The sequence below is a fragment of the Coregonus clupeaformis genome, unplaced genomic scaffold (assembly GCF_020615455.1).
Source record: "Coregonus clupeaformis isolate EN_2021a unplaced genomic scaffold, ASM2061545v1 scaf1599, whole genome shotgun sequence".
Taxonomy (NCBI): Eukaryota; Metazoa; Chordata; class Actinopteri; order Salmoniformes; family Salmonidae; genus Coregonus; species Coregonus clupeaformis.
This window is the reverse complement of record NW_025535053.1, coordinates 35,392-62,597: the sequence shown is the minus strand read 5'-3', so window position 1 is coordinate 62,597 and position 27,206 is coordinate 35,392. Positions and strand designations below refer to the sequence as shown.

Sequence of the window (27,206 nt, the reverse complement as noted above, 5' to 3'; positions counted from 1 at the left end):
TGTTTCACCAGATCTATAAATCTGAAGCATCCGGTTGGCATTTCCACTCACCACCAAATATGGTTATGAGGGGAAGCCCAGTGGCTGGCAGTGGGCGAAGATGGATAGATGGATTTTGGCCGACATTCTGCCAATTTTCTCATCGATGAAACATTTGATCTTAATACAGTTTTCTGTTCCCCAAACTAGAATCTGTTACAAACAGAGTGGACCAAGTTTTGTAGACAATACCCTTTACCAAAGTTTAAAAATAAATGTATAAAAATGCGTTGTTTAGTGGCGCAATGGCGAATTGAGCTATTGCACAAGCGCACTTCACAGAGTAGTCGTTCCCTAACGGAAATATGCAAATACATGCTAGAACGCACCAATAGGATCTCGCTAGCTCGTGCTTGGCTCTGCCCACCCTGCTTGTTTTGCCCACTGTGATTCATTTTCTCCCGTTGGAAACGACAGGCTGTGGTCTATCTTGGGATAGTTATAAAAAATCTTTGCCAATGTCCGTACAGGGGCGTCTTTAATGACGTAATCACTCAAGATTGCACGCTGCTGACGTGTATGTAGGGAAGTAGAAAGCTGGCTACCTAGCTAGCAACTTTAGCGTTATTGTTTATTAGATATGTGGAGCCAGTAACAGCTCATAATGGGAATAATAGCCAACTAATTCAAAGAATTGGCATCAGAAGAGAAATCGGAGGAGATTACACAGGTAGAGTTTGCTACACATGGGTTTGCAAGACCTCAAATACACTAGCATCCACTACCCAGTGTACTATTCATGCTCAAGTAGCTAATGCTAATGGTTGGCTGGCATGCTAACAGATAAACTGTCTTTTTCAGATTTATTGTGCAGTGATAATTGCTAAGATTTGAAGTTATGTAGCTAGCTAGCTAACAAGACTTCGCGATGGGGATGTTTAGCGAGCTATCATTAAAAGAACAAAACCTGTTCTAGTTAGTTAGCAAACGATGTAGCAAGCGCATTAGGCTTGCCAGGCAGAATATACCATCCCTACCTTTACTCTTGTTCACACTGAGGTCGTAACGCAATCATGGTTACATTAAGCCACCTTGGAGTCTGCGCGAGATATGGGTCGGAAAACGAACCTCATTGCAGGGATGGGATATGCCACTGTACTCCAAATGTTACTTTATCCACACTGCTCTATCGAGAAGATTGAAATACTGCCAGTTTTCCCAGAAAACTGCACCTTTCGTCCTCATGCTAGCTAGCAGTAGCCACCGCAGCCATTTTGGAATAGCAGTGTCAGTGTCAATCAGCTCCTTTGTTGGCTACTGCTAGCTAGCATGAGGACGAAAAGGGCAGTTTCCCAGGAAAACTAGCAGAATTTCAATCTTCTCAATGGAGCAGTGTGGATAAAGGTACAATTTGGAGTACAGTGGCATATCCCATCCCTGCTTTGAGGTATGTTTTCCGACCAATACCTTGCGCCGGCTCCATAGTGTCTTAATGTAACCATGATTGTGTTCCGGCCTCAGTGCAGCTCAGTGTAAACAAGCGTAATGGCAGGGTCAGTATCTTCTGGCAAGCATTAGGATAGCTTTCAGTAGAATTCAAACTGACTTTCTGTCCAGTGTGCATTAGCCTAGGCAGCCGATAGTGGCTGCTAGATCTGCACCATCGCTAGGTGCATTCCCAGTAAAATAATTGTGTCCCCCGTGGACCGGCTACATAAAGCATCCTCCATTCAGGCTGCAAAGGCATCATTTTCCTTTTCAACTAGCTTTAATCGCGAGGCGCCGAAAAAAAACGGGAAAAATATGTGTACTGTTTTAATACACAATTTCCCGCCACCATTTTCGGACAACTTAGGATGTTGCACACCGAGTTCAGCCAAGTGTGTGCAACATCCTAAATTGTCCGACATTTTTAATTAACTTCTGGCTTCCCACGGATTGTTTTGTGCAACCCAATACAATTGAAAGCAACACTTGTGTATGTAAATACACCCGCATTGCTAAAAACAAGGATCTAGCTACTGTTGTGTAATTATTGTTTTTTGTCTTGTATTTTGAGTTGTTTTCTCATGCATCTGTTTCTACAGAGAAGGAATTTGCCGTAAAGTGGATTGATTCCTTCAAGAGCCATGGGCAAACGGAGGATGCCAGACCTGTATAGGGCCCCCTTCCCCCTCTACACAATCAAAGTGGACCCCAAAACAGGATGGGTGATCACTGCAGGAGGGGGAGGCTCTTCCAAGACGGGCGTAAAGAATGCAGTGGTAAGCTACTGAATGTTTAGGTGATCATGTAATGGTTCTGCTCTATGGGCACAATCTCTACATTTCTAATCTTTTCTCTGTCTTCACGCCCTTTTACATTGCGTGTATTCTGGAAGTGTGAAAATGCGGAAACATTATAGACATTGTGTGATTCAGCATTTATTTTCATTTAATTCAATCTGAGTAATGTTGTACAGTATTTGCTAAAGTTAAGTTGGGACTTTCTTTTTCAGCACTTCCTGGGTTTGGAGTTGGTAGGAGACCAGCACTGTGCCACCCTGGTGCACTCTCATGACACAGACACGCGTGCCACCATGAACCTGGCATTAGGCGGGGACGTGATCGCAGCAGGGCAGGACGGCAGCTGCAGCCTCATGCGCTTCAGACAACGCCAGCCCAGGGGCAAGGCCGCAGCCAAAGATGGCAAGGAAGGAACACCCCCAAAAACCTGCCATTCACTTTTATAAACCTCTTTATACACGAAGTTCAAATTATCTTTACAGATACATTTACTGTAACATCATTCCTATCTTACATCATCTCTTACATCTGTGTTTCTCAATCCTGGTCCTGGTGACCCAAAGGGCTGCACTTATTATTTTTGCCCTAGCACTAACACACTTGATTCATCTAATCAACTCATCATCAAACCTTTGATTATTTCAATCACGTCTGTTTGTGGTAGGGAAAAAACAAAAATGTTTGGGCAACACTGCCTTACATTAACACATCACTATTCCCCTTACTCTCCAGCAGGGGGTGGCAGTGAGCAGGGCGCAGCTAGGAGACGAGCTGGGAAAGGGGGTAAGGGTAGTGAGGGAACTGCTGGGGTTGATGTGTCCGAGATGAAGGATAACACCACCCAGATCTTTGTTGACACGTTTGGGGAGGTGCAGTCGGACCTCAACCCCCAGGACCCCCTCCAGAAGTGTGTGAGGTTCAGTCCCGACCTCAGCCTCCTACTGACTGGCGGGACAGACGGACACATCAGAGTGTGGGAGGTGAGTTGAAGTTATGCCAAAATGGCCGCCATGTTGAGACTTCTCCCCAATTGTTACTTTCCAGGTTTTGAGCTTGACTGTAATGCCTCTGCTCTCTCACCAGTACCCCTCCTTAAAAGAGAAGTTGGACTTCAAAGCCCATGAGGGAGAAATTGAAGACTTGGACATCAGTCCGAATAACAAGGTACTAAACAGCTAATAAGTATATGACCTCTGTCTGTCTGTGTTGGAATCACAGTAATAAAGAGGTTATAAACATAATGTACACGCTAAACTGGTGAGTGTTTTCTGACCTGTGTGTGTTATTTTGTGTTTCTGTGTAGCACCTTGTGACGGTGGGCCGAGACTTTGCCTGCAGTATATGGAGTGGCAACCAGCTGGCCATGAGCCTCTGTTGGCATGAGAATATGCCTCAGATAGCAGCAAAGTCATACCGCTATATGTCTTGCAGGCAAGCACATACCCCTTTCTCCTACGAATTGTCACATACCCTGTTACATTACCGACATATGGCTCTGGTCCAATAGCCACACTATCATACCACCTATGTTTTTTCTCTCTCCTGTTTAGGTTTGGAAAAGTCGAGGACCAGAAAGACGCCCTGAGGCTCTACACCGTCCAGATCCCCCACAAACGAGACAGAAAACCTCCACAATGCTACCTCTCTAAATGGGACGGCAAGAACTTCCTCCCCATGCTGACGAACCCCTGCGGCACTGAGGTCATCTCCACCCTGGCTGTCAGGTGAGGAAGGATGGAGAGGATGCCTAGGATCCAATTAATCTTTCCTTGATTACCTGCATCCTATTTCTTCGCCCCCTTCTGAACCGTATTGGAGAAGAAGGTCCCTCCCCTCAGACCTTCTTTTCCAGTGTATTTTGAGAAGGTGAGGAGGACAATCTGAAAGGATGTGAGGAATTGAGCAAAGATGAATTGAGAAAGAGCCTTATTTGTTAATCTCAGATAAGGTCGCTTAACTGCTCATTGCAGTTATTGCTCTGTGACGTTACTGTGTAATAAATGTGTAATAAATGTAGGGCTGGGCGATATGGCCAAAATGTCATATCACAATATTCTTCACCTTTGATGGTATTTTTTGAATAATAAAAGTTATACATTTGCTTTATGAGTTGTGCATGACCCTAGGGTGGCTCATTCAATGGGGCTTTCTCTATTCTGATTGTTTTGTACTGTTCAATCAAACTTCAACCAAAAGTTGATCTCATTTGAGATAATTTCCACACTGCCACGTAGGGCTGCATGATATGTGCATATTAACCAAATATTGCAATTGTGATTTGACTTGCGATTTAGATCAAAACACTTGGGTGAACTGTTGGAATCATGGAAATAGAATGATTATTTGAATTCTACACTCACCGTAGAGTTTATTAGGTACATCACCCCGTTCAGGAAAATGGATCGCTCCTACAGACAGTGAGTCACGTGGCCGTGGCTTGCTATATAAAGCAGGCAGACCGGCATAGAGGCATTCAGTTACTGTTCGATTGAACGTTAGAATGGGCAAAACGAGTGACCTAAGTTACTTTTAGCGTGGTATGATTGTCGGTGCCAGGCACGCCGGATCCAGTATCTCAGAAACGGCCGCCCTCCTGGGCTTTTTTGCACGACAGTGTCTAAGGTTTACAGAGAATGGTGCGACAAACAAAAAACATCCAGTCACCAGCAGTTCTGTGAAACAGCTCGTTGATGAGGGAGGTCGAAGGAAAATGGCAAGAATCGTGCACGCAAACAAACAAATAACAGCGCAGTACAACAGTGGTGTGCAAAACGGGATCTCGGAACGCACAACCCGTCGATCCTTGTCACGGATGGGCTATTGCACCAGACGACCACACCGGGTTCCACTCCTAGCAGCTAAAAACTAAGAATAAGCGGCTCCAGTGGCCACGCGATCACCAACATTGGTCAATTGAGGAGTGCAAAAACATGGCCTGGTCCGACGAATGCTGTTGCGTCATGTTGATGGCAGAGTCAGGATTTGATGTAAGCAGAATCCATGGAGCCATCCTGCCTGGTGTCAACGGTGGTTACTGGTGTGGGGAAATTTTTCCTTGCACACGTTAGGTCCCTTATACCAATTGAGCAACAAACGTTTCCGACACCTTGTAAAATCCATGCCCAACGATTTCCGGCTGTTCTGGAGGCAAAGGGGGTCCAACTCGGTACTAGTTGGGTGTACCTAATAAACTGTCCAGTGAGCGTATAGTTAGAATATAATAGTGGGCACTTTGAATACAGTGTTTGACATGACAACGTATGAAAAGGCCAGGGAGGCGTTCATAGAATTTAAGAATTCGAATACTAATAGGAGGCGTTATTGTGAGGGGGTAGGAACCAAAGTGTTGGTCAGTGTTTCCCAGGGGAGTGGAACCCTATAATCTTTGGCTGTATTACATGTTTCTCTTACTTCATGTAGCTAGCTAACATATCATGCTCTCTGATTTTAATAGACACTGTTGCACAAACAACCTGCTGATTTAAGCCTACACCAGCACTGGTATCAGGCTGTATTAGCTAGCTACATTTGCTCTAACTCAGTACAGTTATTAGCTAGCCAGCTAACGAGCGATTAGCATTAGTGTCTAACACGATTATTTTAGCCACAACTTGCTAAGAAAAGACAAACTAGCTGTTTGCTGACAGTAAGATACACTATTAGTTTGTGTTATTATAGAACGCTTATATTAAGAAGCAGAGTGGAAAGCAGCATCGCTGTCATCAACATATTGTTGCATCTGCTGCATTGACCATGCAGACTGAAGAGTGAACTGTCGGCAAATGATCTCGTGGTCTAACAACAACTGCGCGTATCACATTTAACAAACCAAACATTGAAATACCATTCTAGAAGTTAAAGTAAAAAACCAAACCGGTCTGTGCATCAATACCACTATATAGTAAAATACGGTATACCGCCTAGCCCTAAATTAATGTAATTGTAGTAGATATTTGTTCTTCCCTGTTAACCAGGAGTCAATGGCTCTTTTTTTTAAAAATTCTCGCTGTGTTCCACAGTGACTCTGGAACCTTTCTCGGCCTTGGGACAGTGACGGGATCAGTAGCAATCTATATCGCCTTTTCACTACAGGTAGACAAACACACACACACACACACACAAAATAATTAGCTGCCTTAGCTTATCCCTATGTAACTCCCTATTTATCTTGTCTCATTGTCTCTGTAGAAGTTGTACTATGTGCAGGAGTCACACGGCATTGTGGTGACTGATCTGGCCTTCCTGCCTGACACTCCCAAAGGCCAGAGCCTCAAAGGGAACAACGAGGCAGCCATGTTGAGTGTGGCTGTGGACAGCCGCTGTCAGATGCACACTGTACGCAACCGAAGTAAGTGGTGGTTGTCTTCAACAGAACCAACCTGATTTGGTAGCATTGATTTAGCATTGTGAGTAGCATTGTCTTCTCCCTCACCCTCCTTCGTTATCTCTCTCCCTGTATCTCCACCATCCCAGGATCCTTCCCTATCTGGATGGTGCTGTTCTTCTGTGGCCTCATGGTGGTGGGAGCCGTCCTGCTCCTGCAGCACCTCTTCCCAGGATTCATTTAGACATTGACGAGGGATAGAGAATGAAAGAATCCCAGACAGCCCTACAACCACTACCAGCCCTACGATCATCTTCAACAACAACTACAACAACCTCTGAGGAACTCCCCTGACGCAACTCAACCCTGGAACACGCATCCATCTCCTACCTATAGTCATCTTACCACACTTACCCAACCGTGGAACATTTTAACCACACTTGCCCAACCCTGGACTGCATCTACTAGAGCCATTTACCCACTCTTAACCCAACCGTCCCAACCCAACAACATTCCCTGCATCAATATCTATACCCTTAACCAATATTTGTATCCCCCATCCTTCCCTGTCACCCCTGGCCTTGATTCAGGACTGCCACCCCCTCAGTGAACCATCTGTGCTCCTTCGACCCCCAATTCCGCCAGACACACACCATTTTCTTGATCTGTATCAATCAGTCTTAATCTTCTTTTTGCTTTTAAACCATGGTGGGGAGTTAAGGCCTCAGCTTCAGATCTATATCATCATGAATGTGCAAGGGGTGGGGGCTTTTTATCATAGATATTTAAGAAATAATGTAACATTATAAATATAATACTTAAAAATGATTGCTCTTCTGTCAGTCTCCATCTGTCCTGTGCATACATAGACACACACTTGTAATTTTTGCAAGTTGGTTGGATAACATTTCTGCTTATGGATTTTCTGTTACAGTTTGCAGTGAGGCCTGTCTTTCCTGCTTTGTCCACTAGTGGGCATCATAGACCAAATCTCTAATCTAATATTGTTCATCCCAGACTGGAAAGCAGGGCAGGCAACAGGGCATCATGACCTTCAGAAAAACTAAATCAATTGCGTTTGTGGACTCCCCTTTAGCTCCATTTCCAATGTTGAAAGACCTGGCAATTTGAGTTCTGCACTGAAGGCTCCTGTATAGTACCTCTAACCGTCTCCTTTCAGGCCTATTCAGGCATTAAACCAGATTGACAGATGGAAGGGTGGTCTTTGTCTGCGCCACACAGCTCAGTAGATGTACAACCATTCAGTCTGGGCCCAGGGCTTGCTCTGATTGGTCAGTAATGTGGTGGTCCTGAGTGCTCTAGCCACTCTCGTGTCATTTAACACTACTTAGCTAAGATAGAAGGAAGAGCTAATGATCCAGTGTATGTGATGGTTTTCTGTATCTTGCAGAGTCTACATACTGTACAGTGTCTTCGGAAAGTATTCAGACCCCTTGACTTTTTCCACATTTTGTTACGTTACAGCCTTATTCTAAAATTGATTGAATCGTTTTTTCCCCTTAATCTACACACAATCCCCCATAATGACAAAGCAAAAACAGGTTTTTAGAATTTGTGCTAATTTATAAAAAATAAACTGAAATCACATTTACATAAGTATTCAGACCCTTTACGCTGTACTTTGTGGAAGCACCTTTGGCAGCAATTACAGCATCGAGTCTTCTTGGGTATGACGCTATAAGCTTGGCACACCTGTATTTGGGGAGTTTCTCCCATTCATCTATGCAGATCGTCTCAAGCTCTGTCAGGTTGGATGGGGAGCGTCGCTGCACAGCTATTTTCAGGTCTCTCCAGAGATGTTCGATCGGGTTCAAGTCCGGCCTCTGGCTGGGCCATTCAAGGACATTCAGAGACTTGTCCCAAAGCCACTCCTGCGTTGTCTTGGATCTCTCTGTACTTTGCTCCGTTCATCTTTGCCTCGATCCTGACTAGTCTCCGAGGCCCTGCCGCTGAAAAACATCCCCAGAGCAGGATGCTGCCACCACCATGCTTCACCGTAGGGATGGTGCCAGGTTAACTCTAGACGTGACGCTTGGCATTCAGGCCAAAGAGTTCAATCTTGGTTTCATCAGACCAGAGAATCTTGTTTCTCATGGTCTGAGTCTTTAGGTGCCTTTTGGCAAACTCCAAGCGTGCTGTCATGTGCCTTTTACTGAGGAGTGGCTTGTGTCTGGCCACTCTACCATAAAGGCCTGATTGTGATCTGCGAATTGTCCTTCTGGAAGTTTCCGCCTCCCAAAGAACTCTGGAGCTCTGTCAAGTACCATCGGGTTCTTCACCTCCTTGACCAAGGCCCTTCTCCCAAGATTGCTCAGTTTGGCTGGGCGGCCAGCTCTAGGAAGAGTCTTGGTGGATCCAAACTTTTTCCATTTAAGGATGATGGCGGCCACTGTGTTCTTGGGGACCCTCAATGCTGCAGAAATGTTTTGGTACCCTTCCCCAGATCTGGGCCTCGACACAATCCTGTCTTCGGAGCTCTAAGGACATTTCCTTCGTCCTCATGGCTTGTTTTTTGCTCTGACATGCACTGTCAACTGTGGGACCTTTTATATAGACAGGTGTGTGCCTTTCCAAATCATTCCCAATCCATTGAATTTACCACAGGTGGACTCCAATCAAGTTATAGAAACAGCTCAAGGATGATCAATGGAAACAGGATGCACCTGAGCTCAATTTCGAGTCTCATAGCAAAGGGTCTGAATACTTATTTACATAAGGTATTTCTGTTTTTTATTTTTAATACATTTGCAGACATTTCTAAAAACCTGTTTTCGCTTTGTCATTATGGGGTATTGTGTGTAGATTCCTGAGATTTTTGTTATATTTAATCTATTTTAGAATAAGTCCAACATAACGAAATGTAGAAAAAGTCAAGGGGCTGAATACTTTCTGATGGCACTGTATATCAGCATTGTATGGTCTTTTGTAGCATGGCATTCAAGATTCTACACGTTCTAGTCCAAAGCACCATGGAGAGTGCTTGGTTTGTTTCAATTGGCCGACTAACACTATCATCAGGCTGTATAGTTCATCTGTGTTTGTTTCAACCAATTAAACACTATTGGAATCTCTTTTGTCGAGGCTTAATGGCCTTCAACTAAAGAGCTTTAATGACTTTCTCTTCCACTTTCTTCACACTCCTTAAAATAATGCCACCAGCCCGTCTGGGTACCTGACTATGTAACAGCTTGGTTCTGGCCCCTAGTCTCACCACCATCCCTCTACATGCCTGGCCTAAGCACTTGCGTTGTTGCAGAGATGGAAAGGTTGCTGTGATACACTGCGACGTGTTCATTAAGCACCAAATGGAAGACAACGGACTAAAACAGGGAGGGACTACCTGGATTTATCCAAAAAGAAAGGCACATTTTAGTTTCCCATTGCAAAACGTTTTTTAAACGATTTCCGATGTATGCCCTTATTGAACACGACCCAGGAGCATAATAGCAGGAGATACAAATTAGAGGTATAGAATGGACATTCTCTACCGTGCGCAATAGAGAACTTTGTAATCTGGGACATTTTAAATTTTTGGTCCAACCGATTCACATCATAATCATTATAGGTGCTTTGCCAGTGACAACAAAGACACTTCTTTAGGAAGCAAGAAACCTTGAGAGGCTTGCATTGCTGGCATGTTGGCTGCAAAATTGTTTGGCTTTGGCATACAGAACACACTGGATGGGGTTTTGGCCTTAAACCAGCCAGCAGTTGGATTACAATTTGTTTGATCAGAATTTGACTTGCCAATTTTCCTCCCTTTGAAAAACATCAATGCCTTTGATCACTGATTGGTAGAAGGTCAAGGAGTGTGTGCTTTCTACCTCTGTTCATTTTCTGTTACAGCAGCAGTGTGTCATTTGTACACTCTCTGAAATACAAACAAACAGGCAGAATATACCTTTTAAAGGTCCAATGCAGCCGTTTCTATTTCAATATCAAATAATTTCTGGGTAACAATTAAGTACCGTGATTGTTTCCAATTCAAATGATCAAAAATAAACAAAAAGAGCTTCTTAGCAAAGAGCAACTTCTCAAGCAAGAATTTTGTTAGGTCTGTCTGGGAGTGATCTGAGTGGGGAGGTGAAAACTGAAAACTAGCTGTTCTTGGCAGAGAGGTTTGGAACTCTTTCTTATTGGTCTATTAACCAATTTACTACCTGGTGATGTCACCAGGCAGGCCAAAACTCCATCCCACCAAAACAGTCAGAAATTTCAGGCTGTCTTTTCAAACCGCTAAAAGGGCATTATCATAATTTTCACAATTTCACAATATTATTCCAACCTCATAGTGAGGAAGTATATACAGTATAAAACACATGAAAATCACATTTTGACTGCACTGGGCCTTTAAAGAGATTCTCCAGTACTTTTGTATACTTTTTAGCCAGTAGTTCTGAAAGCAGTCCCCGAAAATTGCGTACTAGGTCACATATGTGCACCCACGTCATTGCTCTCGCTCTCTCTCTGCTGTCCACTGAGTTGTTGGGCCCGCCCTGCAACCTCATTGGATAATGCTGGGCAGGCCTTTTGCTAGCTGTCACTCAAATGCGAGGGGCTAAAGCTCATTGGCTAGAACTCGAATTGCTAGGGGGCTGTCCCACATGAGGGAAATGTAGGGAAAATGTCATGGCACAACTTCAAGAAAACAGTCGCTTTCAAACTATGGATCTTGTGGCTAACTGAGGAAAGACGGTAATTCTGCTAATTGATTATGCATGTGTAACAGGGTTGTTTCCATTGACACTGCAGAAATATGTATTTGATATTTATGTATTCATATTGGTTGGTTGAATTTACATATAAGTGTGGTGTTATGCCATTGGTCATGCTTGCAGATAGGGGGAGATCGCGAATTTAAATTCTTCCCAGTCTGATATTGACATTCAAGTGGTAGGTCACTTTCTGAAATACTGTATTCTATTTTCATATTTATAATGTGTACGAGTTCACTATGCACATGTCCTGATGTGTATATATACAGTATATACACTACCGGTCAAAGGTTTTAGAACACCTACTCATTCAATGTTTTTTCTTTATTTTTACTATTTTCTACATTGTAGAATAATAGTGAAGACATCAAAACTATGAAATAACACTTATGGAATCATGTAGTAACCAAAAAAGTGTTAAACAAATCAAAATATATTTGAGATAGCCACCCTTTGCCTTGATGACAGCTTTGCAGACTTGGCATTCTCTCAACCAGCTTCACCATGCTTTCCACCTGGCTACCCCTACCCCGGCCACCAGCTCTGCACCCTCCGCTGCAACTTGCCCATGCCCCCACCCCGCTTCTCCTTCACCCAAATTTAGATAGTTGATGTTCTGAAAGAGCTGCAAAATCTGGACCCCTACAAATCAGCTGGGCTAGACAATCTGGACCATTTCTTTCTAATATTTGCCGCCGAAATTGTCGCAACCCCTATTACTAGCCTGTTCAACCTCTCTTTCGTATCGTCTGAGATCCCCAGAGATTGGAAAGCTGCCGCGGTCATCCCCCTCTTCAAAGGGGGTGACACTCTAGATCCAAACTGTTACAGACCTATATCCATCCTGCCCTGCCTTTTGAAAGTATTTGAAAGGCAAGTTAACAAACAGATCACCGACCATTTAGAATCCCACCGTACCTTCTCCGCTATGCAATCTGGTTTCCGAGTTTGTCATGGGTGCACCTCAGCCATGCTCAAGGTCCTAAACGATATTATAACCGCAATCGATAAAAGACAGTACTGTGCAGCCGTCTTCATCGACCTGGCCAAGGCTTTTGACTCTGTCAACCACCGCATTCTTATTGGCAGACTAAATAGCCTTGGTTTCTCAAATGACTGCCTCGCCTGGTTCACCAACTACTTCTCAGATAGAGTTCAATGTGTCAAATCGGAGGGCCTGTTGTCTGGACCTCTGGCAGTCTCTATGGGGGTGCAACAGGGTTCAATTCTCGGGCCCTCTATTCTCTGTGTATATCAATGATGTCACTCTTGCTGCTGGTGACTCTCAGATCCACCTCTACGCAGACGACACCATTTTGTATACATCTGGCCCTTCATTGGACACTGTGTTAACAAACCTCCAAACGAGCTTCAATGCCATACAACGCTCCTTCCGTAGCCTCCAATTGCTCTTAAACGCTAGTAAAACTAAATGCATGCTCTTCAATCGAACGCTGCTTGCACCCCCCCGCCCGACTAGAATCACTACTCTCGGCGGGTCTGACTTAGAATATGTGGACAACTACAAATACCTAGGTGTCTGGTTAGACTGTAAACTCTCCTTCCAGACTCACATTAAGCATCTCCAATCCAAAGTTAAATCTAGAATCGGTTTCTTATTTTGCAACAAAGCCTCCTTCACTCATGCTGCCAAACATGCCCTCTTAAAACTGACTATCCTACCGATCCTTGACTTCGGCGATGTCATTTACAAAATAGCCTCCAACACTCTACTCAGCAAATTGGATGTAGTCTATCACAGTGCCATCCGTTTTGTCACCAAAGCCCCATATACTACCCACCATTGTGACCTGTACGCTCTCGTTGGCTGGCCCTCACTACATATTCGTCGCCAAACCCACTGGCTCCAGGTCATCTATAAATCACTGCTTGGCAAATCCCTGCCTTATCTTAGCTCATTGGTCACCATAGCAACACCCACCCGTAGTCTGCGCTCCAGCAGGTATATCTCACTGGTCATCCCCAAAGCCAACACCTCCTTTGGCCACCATTCCTTCCAGTTCTCTGCTGCCAATGACTGGAACGAACTGCAAAAATCTCTGAAGCTGGAGACTCTTATCTCCCTCACTAACTTTAAGCATCAGTTGTCAGAGCAGCTTACCGATAATAATATAATAATATGCCATTTAGCAGACGTTTATCCAGTTAGTTCTGCTTTTGGTTACGATCACTGCACCTGTACACAGCCCATCTGTAATTAGCCCACCCAACTACCTCATCCCCATATTGTTATTTATTTTGCTCATTTGCACCCCAGTATCTCTATTTGCACATCATCTTCTGCACATCTATCACTCCATTGTTAATACTAAATTGTAATTATTTTGCACTATGGCCTATTTATTGCCTTACCTCCATAACTTACTACATTTGCACACACTGTATATAGATTTTCTATTTTTCTATTGTGTTATTGACTGTACGTTTTTGTTTATCCCATATATAACTCTGTGTTGTTGTTGTTTTTATCGCACTGCTTTGCTTTATCTTGGCCAGGTCGCAGTTGTAAATGAGAACTTGTTCTCAACTGGCCTACCTGGTTAAATAAAGGTGTAATAAAATAAATAAAATAGATTCACCTGGAATGCTTTTCCAACAGTCTTGAAGGAGTTCCCACATATGCTGAGCACTTGTTGGCTGCTTTTCCTTCACTCTGCAGTCCGACACATCCCAAACCATCTCAATTTGGTTGAGGTCGGGGGATTGTGGAGGCCAGGTCATCTGATGCAGCACTTCATCACTCTCCTTCTTGGTAAAATAGCCCTTACACAGCATGGAGGTGTGTTGGGTCATTGTCCTGTTGAAAAATAAATGATAGTCCCACTAAGCCCAAGCCAAATTGGATGGCGTATAGCTGCAGAATGCTGTGGTAGCCATGCTGGTTAAGTGTGCCTTGAATTCTAAATAAATCACAGACAGTGTCACCAGAAAAGCACCCCCACACCATAACACCTCCTCCTCCATGTTTTACGGTGGGAAATACACATGCGGACATCATCCGTTCACCCACAACGCGTCTCACAAAGACACAGCGGTTGTAACCAAAAATCTCAAATTTGGACTCCAGACCAAAGGACACATTTCCACTGGCCTAATGTCCATTGCTCATGTTTCTTGGACCAAGCAAGTCTCTTCTTCTTATTGGTGTCCTTTAGTAGTGGTTTCTTTGCAGCAATTCGACCATGAAGGCCTGATTCACACAGTCTCCTCTGAACAGTTGATGTTGAGATGTGTCTGTTACTTGAACTATGTGAAGCATTTATTTGGGCTGCAATTTCTGAGGCTGGTAACTCTAATGAACTTATCCTCTGCAGCAGAGGTAACTCTGGGTCTTCCATTCCTGTGGCGGTCCTCATGAGAGCCAGTTTCATCATACCGCTTGATCGTTTTTGAGACTGCACTTGAAATGTTCCGTATTGACTGACCTTCATGACTTAAAGTAATGATGGACTGTCGTTTCTCTTGCCATAATATGGACTTGGTCTTTTACCAAATAGGGCTATCTTCTGTATACCTAGTCACAACACAACTGATTGGCTCAATTGCATTAAGAAGGAAAGAAATTCCACAAATTAACTTTTAAGAAGGCCCACCTGTTAGTTGAAATGCATTCCAGGTGACTACCTCATGAAACTGGTTGAGAGAATGCCAAGAGTGTGCAAAGCTGTCATCAAGGCAAAGGGTGGTTATTTGACGAATCTCAAATCTCAAATATATTTTGATTTGTTTAACACTTTTTGGGTTACTACATGATTCCATATGTATTATTTCATAGTTTTGATGTCTTCACCATTATTCTAAAATGTAGAAAATAGTAAACATTAAGAAAAACCCTTGAATGAGTAGGTGTTCTAAAACATTTGACCGGTAGTGTATGTGTACAGTACATGTTAGATATTGGGGGCATCCTGTAATGTGCTTTTGTATGTTATTACTGTAAGAGCGAGTTAGCTAGCATGCTCTAATTGTAATTGTCACATTAACTCCCTGCTAATTCACAGTTACTTCCATGCTAACTGACTTATCACAAATCTACAGCCATCATCATAATGTTGTCCTGCACATCTTATAACACATCTAATTACTCACCTTGTATTGGACCCAAACATTTTATTCAATGAGTCGGACGCGAAGGATATTCTACAGACACCCGGCAAGGCCCAAATCCCCATCATTCGCATGAGAAAGAGACAGAGATATCGTGGACGTAGGTCGGGGTGCCTTGTAAGGATCCGACGGCGAGCGAGTAATCTGCCTCTACCATCAGTCCTATTAGCCAATGTACAATCATTGGAAAACAAAATAGACGACCTACGATCCCGGATATCCTACCAACGGGACATTAAAAACGGTAAAATCTTATGTTTCACCGAGTCGCGGCTGAACGACGACATGAATAACATACAGCTTGCGGGATATACGCTACATCGGCAGGATAGAAAGTCTGACTCCGGTAAGACAAGGGGTCTGTGTATATTTGTAAACAACAGCTGGTGCACGAAATCTAATATTAAGGAAGTCTCTAGGTTTTGCTCACCTGAGGTAGAGTATCTCATGATAAGCTGTAGACCACACTATTTACCAAGAGAGTTTTCATCTATTTTTTTTTGTAGCTGTCTATTTACCACCACAAACCGATGGCATTAAGATTGCACTCAATGAGCTGTATAAGGCCATAAGCAAAAAGGAAAACGCTCATCCAGAGGCAGCGCTCCTAGTGGCCGGGGACTTTAATGCAGGGAATCTTAAATCCGGTCTACCTCATTTCTACCAGCATGTTAAATGTGCAACCAGAGGGGAAAAAACTCTGTACCACCTTTACTCCACACACAGAGACGCGTACAAAGCTCTCCCTCACCTTCCATTTGGCAAATCTGACCATAATTATATCCTCCTGATTCCTGCTTATAAGCAAAAACTAAAGCAGGAAGCACCAGTGACTCGGTTAATAAGGAAGTGGTCAGATGACGCAGATGCTAAGCTACAGGACTGTTTTTCTAGCACAGACTGGAATATGTTCCGGGATTCTTCTGATGGCATTGAGGAATACACCACATCAGTCACTGACTTCATCAATAAGTGCATCGATGATGTCGTCCCCACAGTGACCGTACGTCCATACCCCAACCAGAAGCCATGGATTACAGGCAACATCTGCACTGAGCTAAAGGGTAGAGCTGCCGCTTTCAAGGAGCGGGACTCTAACCTGGACGCTTATAAGAAATCCTGCTATGCCCTCCGACGAACCATGAAACAGGCAAAGAGTTAATACAGGACTAAGATGGAATCGTACTACACTGGCTCCGACGCTTGTTGGATGTGGCAGGGCTTGCAAACTACAGTATTACAGACTACAAAGGGAAACACAGCCGCGAGCTGCCCAGTGACACGAGCCTACCAGACAAACTAAATCACTTCTATGCTCGCATCGAGGCAAGCAACAGTGAAGCATGCATGAGAGCATCAGCTCTTCCGGATGACTATGTGATCACGCTCTCCGTAGCCGATGTGAGTAAGACTTTTAAGCAGGTCAACATTCACAAGGCCGCAGAGCCAGACAGATTACCAGGACGCGTACTCCGAGCATGCGCAGACCAACTGGCAAGTGTCTTCACTGACATTTTCAACATGTCCCTGACTGAGTCTGTAATACCAACATGTTTCAAGCAGACCACCATAGTCCCTGTGCCCAAGAACACTAAGATAACCTGCCTAAATGACTTCCGACCCATAGCACTCACGTCTGTAGCCATGAAGTGCTTTGAAAGGCTGGTCATGGCTCACATCAACACCATTATCCCAGAAACCCTAGGCCCACGCCAGTTTGCATACCGCCCCAACAGATCAACAAATGATGCAATCTCTATTGCGCTCCACACTGCCCTTTCCCACCTGGACAAGAGGAACACCTACATGAGAATAATATTCATTGACTACAGCTCAGCATTCAACACCATAGTGCCCTCAAAGCTCATCACTAAGCTAAGGACCCTGGGACTAAACACCTCCTTCTGCAACTGGATCCTTGACTTCCTGACGGGCTGCCCCCAGGTGGTAAGGGTAGGTAATAACACATCTGCCACGCTGATCCTCAACACAGGGGCCCCTCAGGTGCGTGCTCAGTCCCCTCCGGTACTCCCTGTTCACCCATGACTGCATGGCCAGGCACGACTCCAACACCATCATTAAGTTTGCCGACGACACAACTCTGGTAGGCCTGATCACCGACAACGATGAGACAGCCTATAGGGAGGAGGTCAGAGACCTGGCTGTGGGGTTGCCAGGATAGCAACCTCTCCCTCAACGTGATCAAGACAAAGGAGATGAGTGTGGACTACAGGAAAAAAATGCCATCATTCTCATCGACGGGGCTGTAGTGGAACAGGTTGAGAGCTTCAAGTTCCTTATTGTCCACATCACCAACAAACTATCATGGTCCAAACACACCAAGACAGTCATGAAGAGGCCACGAAAAAGCCTATTCCCCCTCAGGAGACTGAAAAGATTTGGCATGGGTCCTCAGATCCTCAAAAGGTTCTACAGCTGCACCATCGAGAGCACCCTGACTTGTTGGATCGTTGCCTGGTATGGCAACTACTCGGCCTCCGACTGCAAGGCACTACAGAAAATCCCATACGGCCCAGTAAATCACTGGGGCCAAGCTTCCTGCCATCCAGGACCTCTATACCAGGCGGTGTCAGAGGAAGGCCCTAAAAATAGTCAAAGACTCCAGCCACCCTAGTCATAGACTGTTCTCTCTGCTACCACACGGCAAGCGGTACCGGAGAACGAAGTCTAGTTCCAAAAGGCTTCTTAACAGCTTCTACCCCCAAGCCATAAGACTCCTGAACAGCTAATCATGGCTACCCGGACTATTTGCATTGTCCCCCCACCCCACCCCACCCCCACCCCTTTTACGCACTGCTACTCTCTGTTTATTATCTATGCATATTCACTTTAACTCTACCCACATGTACATATTACCTCAATTACCTTGACTAACCTGTGCCCCCGCACAATGACTCTGTACCGGTACCCCCTGTACATAGCCTCCCTACTGTTATTTTATTTTACTGCTGCTCTTTAATTATTTATTAATTACATTTTTTACTTATCTGTTTTTTACTCAACACTTATTTTTCTTAAAACTGCATTGTTGGTTAAGGGCTTGTAAGTAAGCATTATTTCACTGTAAGGTCTACACCTGTTGTATGCGGCGCATGTGGCAAATCAAATGTGATTTGATTTGATCTAATGTGCTTCCTTGTGTCTATTGTCAGAATAAACACAAATCAACTGGCATCGCTGGCTGGACAGTCCTTTCTTTAAAAACACAATGCAAGAGAGTGACGAAGTATGATTACATCTGTTACACTACTGGTGCCGAGACCAGTCTTCATGTCTTCACTGGACAGCTATTACACATGTATGAACTACACCAAATCAAATCGAATCAAATTTTATTGGTCGAATACACATATTTAGCAGATGTTATTGTGGGTGTAGTGACATTCTTGTGTTCCTAGCTCCAGCAGTATGAACTAGACATTGACACATCCAGCCCAAAGCGGGAGGTTTACAAATGACTTTCTTAGTCGCTAAAGTACGGAGCATGTCTTTAAGGCTTTCACTGAAACTGTGTGCATGCATGCACTCACGCACATGTATGTTTGGCCAACAGGTGGCACTGTGTGTCTGGCAAAATTCTTGCTGTATAGTGGTGGAAGTCCCCATGTTGTTGATCTAACCTACATTCTGTTTCAGTTGAAGCAGCACAACCTTCCCACACATCCAAGCCACTCATCACAGATAGGGGGGGAAAGACTCAGACCTCTCAGACTCAGATGTCTATGGTTTCTCCAATTAAGTCCAAGGCCACCTCACAATGGCAGTGTGTGTTTCATTCAGTGATGCTCTCTAAATGCTGACTGTCCAGCCAGCCATCCCTGGTTTATTTGTGTATATGAGAGAGCGAAGGGGCAAGTATCAGTCATCATTGTGCTGAAAATCGTGAGCTCCATCAGTGAGACATAATGACTTCGTAAAAGGTCAGCAGCCATGTTTGCGCAACCCCTTCGCCCCTTCGAAGCATCATTCTTCTCACCAAATTGTGAAGCCGATTCAGACGTTTCCCCAAATACACCCCCACCCTCCAGCCAGCCTCCTCCACCCCACGGCCCGCCCCTACATCAGCACAAGGCAGGAAACCCAACGCCCACCTCTCACCTACATCGCAGCCCAGCAGGAAATGAATTCCCCAGACAGGCCAGTGTCTCAAACTCCATGAAGAGGAACAAACACCATCTCTTTCTCTTTTTTTCACCTCCTGTCTTCCCGACAACGCACATACCCCGTGGGCCCGCTGGCTTAAACCTGCCAGACCAGTAAAATGGTTTCAATTTGTCTGAGGAATTGACTGGTGGCATGGGCAAAATGGCTAGACAGAGAGGGGGAAGTTTGTCTTTCTCCATAGTGGTGACTAAGCCAGTGACCTTGATTATCTGTCCCATCATGGTGATTGTTTTTGCGTACCTCTGATGTGTGATAATACAGTAATAATGCAGACCAGGGTCATGTGTCTCGGTAGACGAGTTGTTTTGTTGGCTGGCCAGTCACCCTGGTGTGCACTGAGCATTGGGGACTCCTATTCAAATGAGACTACAAAACATTATTGTTTTCTTGAATGGATATGTTCATGGATCGAACCTTGTGGACAACATGACTCAGGGGTAGACGTAGCATAGTAAATGTAAATCCGGGACACTCCAATTAGTATGATATGTTACGTTTCGTATGGTATGTATTAATTTGTGGATGTCCAGCATCCATTTCATGTGATGTTAAGAATTACAATTTGTATGAAATGTTACGAATTGCAATTAGTACAATATATTACGAATTGCAATTCATTCAATATTTTACGAATTAGCAAAATGTATGATATGTTACGAATTCCAATTTGGTGTGGCTAACATTAGCTAGGTGGCTAATGCTAATGTTAGCTAGGTGGCTAACGTTAGCTAGGCTAGGGGTTAGGGTTTAAGATTAGGGTTAGGAGTTAGGTTAAAGGGGAAGGGTTAGCTAACATGCTAAGTAGTTGCAAAGTAGCTAAAAAGTAGTAAGTAGTTGCAAATTTGAAAATTAGCTAAAATGCTAAAGTTGTCCGTGATGAGATTTGAATGTTCGCGTTATACGCCTACCAATCCACCCCGACCAACCATCCTACTTTTTTTTTTTTTTATGTAACCATACCAAACGTAACATATCATACTAATTTGAGTGTCCCGGATTTACATTTACTATGAGACCAGGCTGTGTGGGACCACTGGTTCAGATACTGTCATGTTGAATTACAGGGAGACATTGATCTTCTTTGCACTTCTCTTCACTTCTAGTGTAAAAAACGCTTCAAACTCACCCAGTTGGATACAGATAAGGTATCAGAGAGCGGCCCTTTAAATGCATTTCAAAGGTGTGAGATAGAAATCATAAAACATGCATGTTTCCACTATAAAGGCAGGCCTCTCCCATCGCTGCTTCAGGTGTGTTGAAGATCAAGCATTTCAAATTAGGGAGGGAAAAAAATGCATTCTCCCAGATGAAAAGGTTTCCCGGGGTCAAAAGCACATAAAATACCGTCTTAAATGTAGTACAGTTAAGCAACCATGAAGGGTAATGTGAAACAGACAAGCGGGGCAAACATTATACCTGCCTTTGCCTCTACCAGCACGGCAAACAACTGAGACATAACAGAGACCCCCCCCACACACACACACACACACACACACACGCTAAACCCCATACAGTGCCTTCAGAAAGTATCCATATCCCATTTACTTATTTTACATTTTGTTGTGTTACAGCCTGAATTCAAAATTTATTAAATATTTTTTTTGTGGCTAACATTAGCCACCTAGGTAACGTTAGCCACAACAAATTGGGATTCATAACATATCATTTGTTTTGAAAATTCGTAAAATATTGTACGAATTGCTACAACAACCCTTACATCCTTGTTCTCCATCGATCATTGTCCATTTGCATCAAAGGCATATCGGAACATTGGTATCCCACGTGTCTGTTTATTGAGTATTACATAAGAAGGCTACACTGGAGCTTTTTTCTCTGACTGTGGCTATCAGAACAGTGTTTCAACTAGAGCCCTGCACGGGCATGAATTTTAAACCCATGCCCGCGACGTTCAGGCTCTACCCCTACCCAACCCAGGCCGGATTGCTTCTGACAAATTGAAGGCCCTGCCCTGCCCGAGACCAAAAATAACTTCCTCCATTAGTAAATCCATTAGCTGCTCCTCTCTGTCTGTCACTCCCCTGTGCGCAGCTCACTCTGTATGCGCTCTGCTCATGCGGCTCAAGTCTGTGAGTCTCCGTAGCAACTGCTCCGCTTGGGCTGCTCTGCTCAATGAAGAGACATGAGAGAGCAGTTAGCTGTTAGCTACTTTTTGTCTCTCTAAACTCAGACAAAACTCAAGGAACATTATTATTTTCTGTGAAATAATCTCTCCTGTCTTATATTTTACATGGTTGAAGCACTTCTGACACCATGTTATGATCTTAGTCAGATATGGCTGTACTGCACAGCAGAGCACGAGCAAATGGCTCAGCTTCAAAATGTTAGTGATCAATTTAGTGATACCCGAGCCCTGCCTGTACCCTAGTTATTGATGAAAAAACAGGCCCTACCTGGCCCTAACCCGATGTATAATGTCGGGGCCCGTCGGGCTCGGGTTGGGTAGCAGAGCTCTAGTTTGAACCCAGACGTCGCCCCCTCCTGGTAGCCTCTGCAGGCAAGAAGCCTAACCTTTCACAGCCACATAACAGCAGCACACCGCACAGCAGTGGAGAGGCCAGGCCAGCTGCCTTTGACTCAAACCTCCTGTCTACTCATCTCCATCTCCTCAGCCCTATCTCGGATGGGAGAGGGGGAATTCCTCATTATCGTATGGTCCTCTCTATAGATATAAAATGTTTTATATGAATGATATACGACCGCTCTTAAGGTCTTTTCATCCATTATTGGTAACCGACAAAGAGCGCGGAACCACTTTGAACAAAATGTGTAACATAACTTTGTACAGTACCATAAGTGGTACAATAAATAGGCTGTGTCTGCATGCATGTGTGTGTAGGCTATTTCATGTTTGACTTTGATTATGTGTGTTTGTTAGAGTGAGTGTAATTGTGTGAAATAGAATTGTGCTTATGTCTCTTTCTGTGTGTGTTTGCAGTGTGGTGAGTGAATATGTCTTTGAGTGTACTGTGTGTGTGGCTGTGTATTTGAGGTGAGTACAGCATATGGGGGATTGAGTGACTATGTGCTTGGGATTTGAGTGACTGTGTGTGTGTGTATGTGTGTGTGTGTGTATATATGGGAGAGTGCTGTAGTCTAGCAGTGTGATTGTATGAGGTGGAGAGGTAGACAGAGTGGCACCAGGTACAGTGCTTTATCGGAGATGGAACACATTAGAGAGCATTATTGCTTGAGCATGTTTCGGCCCACACTTTATTTCACTCCCACTCACTCCTATCACAACCAGTTTGAATTGGAAGGGTTAGGGGTTAGCTTTGAAATTCCACAGATAAAATATACATTTATTTTAATTTGCACTCAACCCTGTCTCTTTGTGAGTGTCTCTGTGTGTGTGTGTGTATACTGTATTTGTTGTGTGTGTGTGTGTGTGTGTGTGTGTGTATACTGTCTCTGTGTGTGTGTACTGTGTGCTTTGTGTATACTGTATCTGTGTGTGTGTGTTCATGTGGCTACAACCCCGTGCACATGGCAACATAAGACGAACAGAAAAATACTGCTTGAGATTGTTGGTGGTCGAATGTATAGTAAAACGTGATCTACGCTGAGTTTAATGTTGTGGTGGGCAGACCCCAAGGAGTCTTGAGAAGAAAGAAAAAGAGAGTTTATTTTTGACGAGAAGCTGTTGGGATGGGCTGGAAAGAAAATAGCAAAAATGTGTGTCAGGGCCTTTAATTGTAGGGCCCCTTAATCTGGAATGATTCACCCCCATGTCTGGGAGGCAGAAAGTGAGTCAGTTTTTAAATGTGGACTAGAACCTCATCTCTACCTCCCTCCCATACCGTCCCGTGGCCATGCTCTGTTTATTCTCATCCAGCCATTGTTTAAACACCGCTGACCCGTCTCACCAACTCAGGGTGGTATGCTCGACCAGGCAGTCTTGTTGGCACGGACTAAACAAACACACACACACATATATACATATAGCCACATGCGCACAGACAGACAGACATAGGCTGTGGACTTGATAGCGGGGTGTGCCTCTGTAGACGCCAAGTCCTACCCAAAACCTGGCAAGCCTATGTCTTTCTAAACATCGGTGTTCTAATGGTATCTGTCAATGCCATTTCAAAACGTCATAACTCTCCCACAGGAGAGGTCAAATATAATCCGATTACATGGGATGGAATGACACCTGCTGAGATAACTAAAGCCCATGTGTCTTAGTCTAGTCTAGCGTCAAAGCTCTTACCCTAGCAGCAAACCCAGGCCAGTGGTGACCACAATGAGCCAGGCAGTGAGTAAGCCGGGAGTTCCAGAGAGAAAACCCTGTCTCCCATCCCACACACTCACTCTCACACACAGACACACACAGACACACCACAAGCGTCTGCGCCGGGGCCCCTCTGCACTGACGTCAGCCATGGAGTCAGCCGGCCCACGGCTGGAGTGGAAATCTGTCGCACACAGCTAAAAGTGGCCCTGTCTGTGGATGTGTGTGTAAATACGCCAGAGCCCAAAAAGAAGGCCACATAAACAAGAGGAAAAAAACAACAACAAACTAGAAATTAGGGATGTAAAAGTGTCTATTTTTCCTTTTCATGAACAAATACTGAATGATGATTCAAAATATAGCCCTCAAAATCTCCCAGGATAAACAAAACAAATCTCTTTAACTCTTTCGAAGCATAACCCTTCAATGCCTCACACAAGCATGTCCTATACATATAAAATAGTAGGCTAAATATAAACAATTCTATTGGCACACCACCACACACACAACCAATAGCTACAGTATGTTGAATTTGCTGGCAGAACACAGTTGAAGTTATGACCCTCCTGGCTCGTGCCCACAGGACAGTAGACAGTAGACATAGAGCGGAACTGGACCCTGGCAGCCAAGCTGTAGGGAAAGCCACAGACATGTTATTGAAGCTGTGACGCAAAGCCCTGCATGTCATCCAAACTATATAGAACCAGCAGTAGGATGTTTGTTTGTGTGTCACACGTCATTGTTTCTAATCATACTGTGCATTGTGCCATGTGCGTAGATTCTGGCCTACAGGAAAGCCTTGGTGGCGAACCTAAACTACAGTTCTGCCCACCCATTTAGCCACAGTCTGTCTGGGCCATAGACGGGTTAGCTGACAACGTCACGAAAACGATGCACACGCTTCAATGGGGCAGAAGTCTGTGTGTTTATTTATTTTTTCAATAAACATTGGAGACTAAATCTAGTTTACATGTTGTCAACAATCTAAGCCAACCCCGTCTGTTTTGGCCCATAGTTGTGCACGTGTCGGTTTTGTTGCTAAACAACCAACCCATCTATTGGCCTGGGCACTTTCACCCAGCCTGCTATATCCCACTTTGGTGAGAACAGGGGCGATGCCACGGGAGAGTGGGGGCGTTTTGGGGGTCGTTCTTTCCCTTCGGCTTCTATTTCGGTAAACCAGACGGAATCAATTTTGACTCTTTATTTTTTTTGTCACCGAGTGACAGGGTACTAAATTACGCACGCCCTGGACCTGCTGCTGCTGCCATTTTGGGTCTAATATAAGCAGTTCTGAACACAAACATGGAAAAGACAACATGGTCGCATTAAGAGAAGGGCTTTGGTTTCTGACAAAAGGGTAATGAGACAAAGAAAATGACAGGGTGAGTGGAACAACTATGTCCCTCTGTCCGACTGTCTGTCTGACTCCCTCCTTGCCTTTCCCTCTGTCTGGCTGTGGGTGACTTGATCAGTCTTGGCCCATTGAGCAGCATGGTGCTTGCCTGCTGAGGCGAGACAGTGGGAAAACTGATGCTGCGACAGGACAGGGGTAACACAATCATTATGTTCCACAGACAAGTCTGAGGTCTTCTAAAACGACTCACATCTTCACTTGTCAACATTTAGAAATGATCTATTACTGCATCATGGGTTATTTCTGGTATCTCTCACAGACCCACAGTCTGGCCTGGTAAACTCACAGTGATGACAGAGATATGGGTAAACTTGCTCAGCCAGCCAGTGGAGCTAAAGCCATGTGTGGTACGTCACAGACACACGTTGTGGGGCTTGTGGTGGGGGGCTCCCTGCTGGTGACTGCATCACTCTCTCTACCGCCCGCTTTTTAAGACACAATGAAATTATACGTCTAGCCCTCAGGGCAAACATTGTGTGTTTCAACGTGACGCAGTTTGATCCTCAGTAGTAGCGTATGGTTTGTGTGTGGTGGTGGTGCTATGAGGGAGGTAGCATGTATGTTTGTGTGTGTGTTTGCCGCAGGGCTGATGTGTTAGAGCAGCGATTAAGCTTGGGTTTGCCGTGATGAGACATCCTCCTCTCACAGGCGGGCCTCTGTCTCTCGCAGCATTGTATAGTTGGCTGAGAAAACACGAGCAGGGGCCATTTTGACTCCTGTGAGGTGAAATAAATCAGAGGGTCTCTCTAGCTGTTCCCCGATCAGACCAGTCCAGATGGAGACAGCCTGAGGCAGCAGTGCTGCGGGGAGGTGGGGCTCTCACATGTGGGCAGTCAGGCTCATTACCTGGAGGTGAGTTACCGGTCTGCAGACCGCCTGTGATGGTGATGATCACAAATGTGGCTAACGGCTAGCTAGAGGTCCATTTCTCCATGCTGGGATGAGAGGGACCAGTGGATTTAAAAAGAGTACAGTCCCATTCTCGCTGGATAGTGTGCCTATAGCGGTAGTTGGGGGTGGTGATCCCAAATATATCTGGTCTGAATCCCAAACATCTCCCCTTCAACCCTGCTATGAATGAGACAACCACCACACCACTACCGGCAGTCTGGCACTCACAGTCTCAGCATCAGAAAGGAACGTAGGTAGCTCACTGGCAATTTTCACCTGGACTATACCTCCTGACAGATGCGTCTGACTGGCGACTGCATACATACTCACTAACACAACACAAACACACATACACACACACACACAACACAGCCATTTTATTTGCATGAGGAGAAGTGTACATGTAGGAAAAGTCACACCATTCCTACACCGCATTAAAGAAGATGTTGGTAATCATCTTTAACATATGAAATACATTAAATTGATTTTCTGTTCTTTAAAATGAAATGGGTGAGGCAACTGCACAGGTTTTGACTATTCCTCTATAAATAAAATAAAACTATAAAAAAGAATCTTCTGGTAAAACAATCAGCGGTCTTGTAAACAACACGCCCCTAAACGCCCCTGTGAATCTGGCACCAAATGTCACAGTGCACTGAATCTGGCAAGTGACAGCCATCCGAAAAACCCATGACAAATACAGGAACAATCTGTCTGAAACACAATGTTGCGTGTCAATGACTGCACAGTCTCAGACTGCAGGAGTGCATTCTAGAATGTCTACTGCTATTGGCATCGCCTGCCATTACACCATTACACCACACGATTGGTCAGAAAATGTAAGTGTATGTTTTAGTCCTCAAATCTTTTTTTCTCAAGTCTCAAGCCAAACAGACTGGTTGTTTCATTAATTGAAATTATGGAGCCTTGCATAATCGTAAAAAAACAACAACAACCGTGCGTCAATTAATTAACATAATACAAAAATCCCCATAAAAATCTGTCTGTTTAA

The 27,206-nt window shown here is 44.4% G+C and overlaps 1 protein-coding gene across 2 annotated transcripts; it reads left to right on the top strand.

Annotated features, from left to right (window-relative positions):
- Positions 1 to 453: 453 nt before the first annotated feature.
- preb (prolactin regulatory element binding) lies at positions 454 to 7,418 on the top strand. 2 transcript variants are annotated; one of them, XM_041853385.2, is made up of 10 exons: positions 454 to 709; positions 2,067 to 2,243; positions 2,477 to 2,666; positions 3,000 to 3,244; positions 3,348 to 3,428; positions 3,568 to 3,695; positions 3,815 to 3,988; positions 6,284 to 6,356; positions 6,453 to 6,612; positions 6,738 to 7,418. In XM_041853385.2, the coding sequence occupies exons 2-10, from the start codon at positions 2,109 to 2,111 to the stop codon at positions 6,830 to 6,832; spliced, it is 1,281 nt and encodes a 426-aa protein (XP_041709319.2). In that variant the 5' UTR covers positions 454 to 709; positions 2,067 to 2,108; the 3' UTR covers positions 6,833 to 7,418. The 2 variants fall into 2 exon arrangements, with proteins under 2 accessions (XP_041709319.2, XP_041709317.2); XM_041853383.2 differs by having other exon boundaries at positions 455 to 709; positions 2,997 to 3,244.
- Positions 7,419 to 27,206: the final 19,788 nt, after the last annotated feature.

Excerpts from the sequence above, each read along its gene's own strand:
- preb (XM_041853383.2), top strand. The coding sequence starts at position 2,109 with ATGGGCAAACGGAGGATGCCAGACCTGTATAGGGCCCCCTTCCCCCTC. Across the intron at positions 2,667-2,996 it reads CAAGGCCGCAGCCAAAGATG|CAGGGGGTGGCAGTGAGCAG; the intron begins GCAAGGAAGGAA and ends CTTACTCTCCAG. Across the intron at positions 6,613-6,737 it reads GCACACTGTACGCAACCGAA|GATCCTTCCCTATCTGGATG; the intron begins GTAAGTGGTGGT and ends CCACCATCCCAG.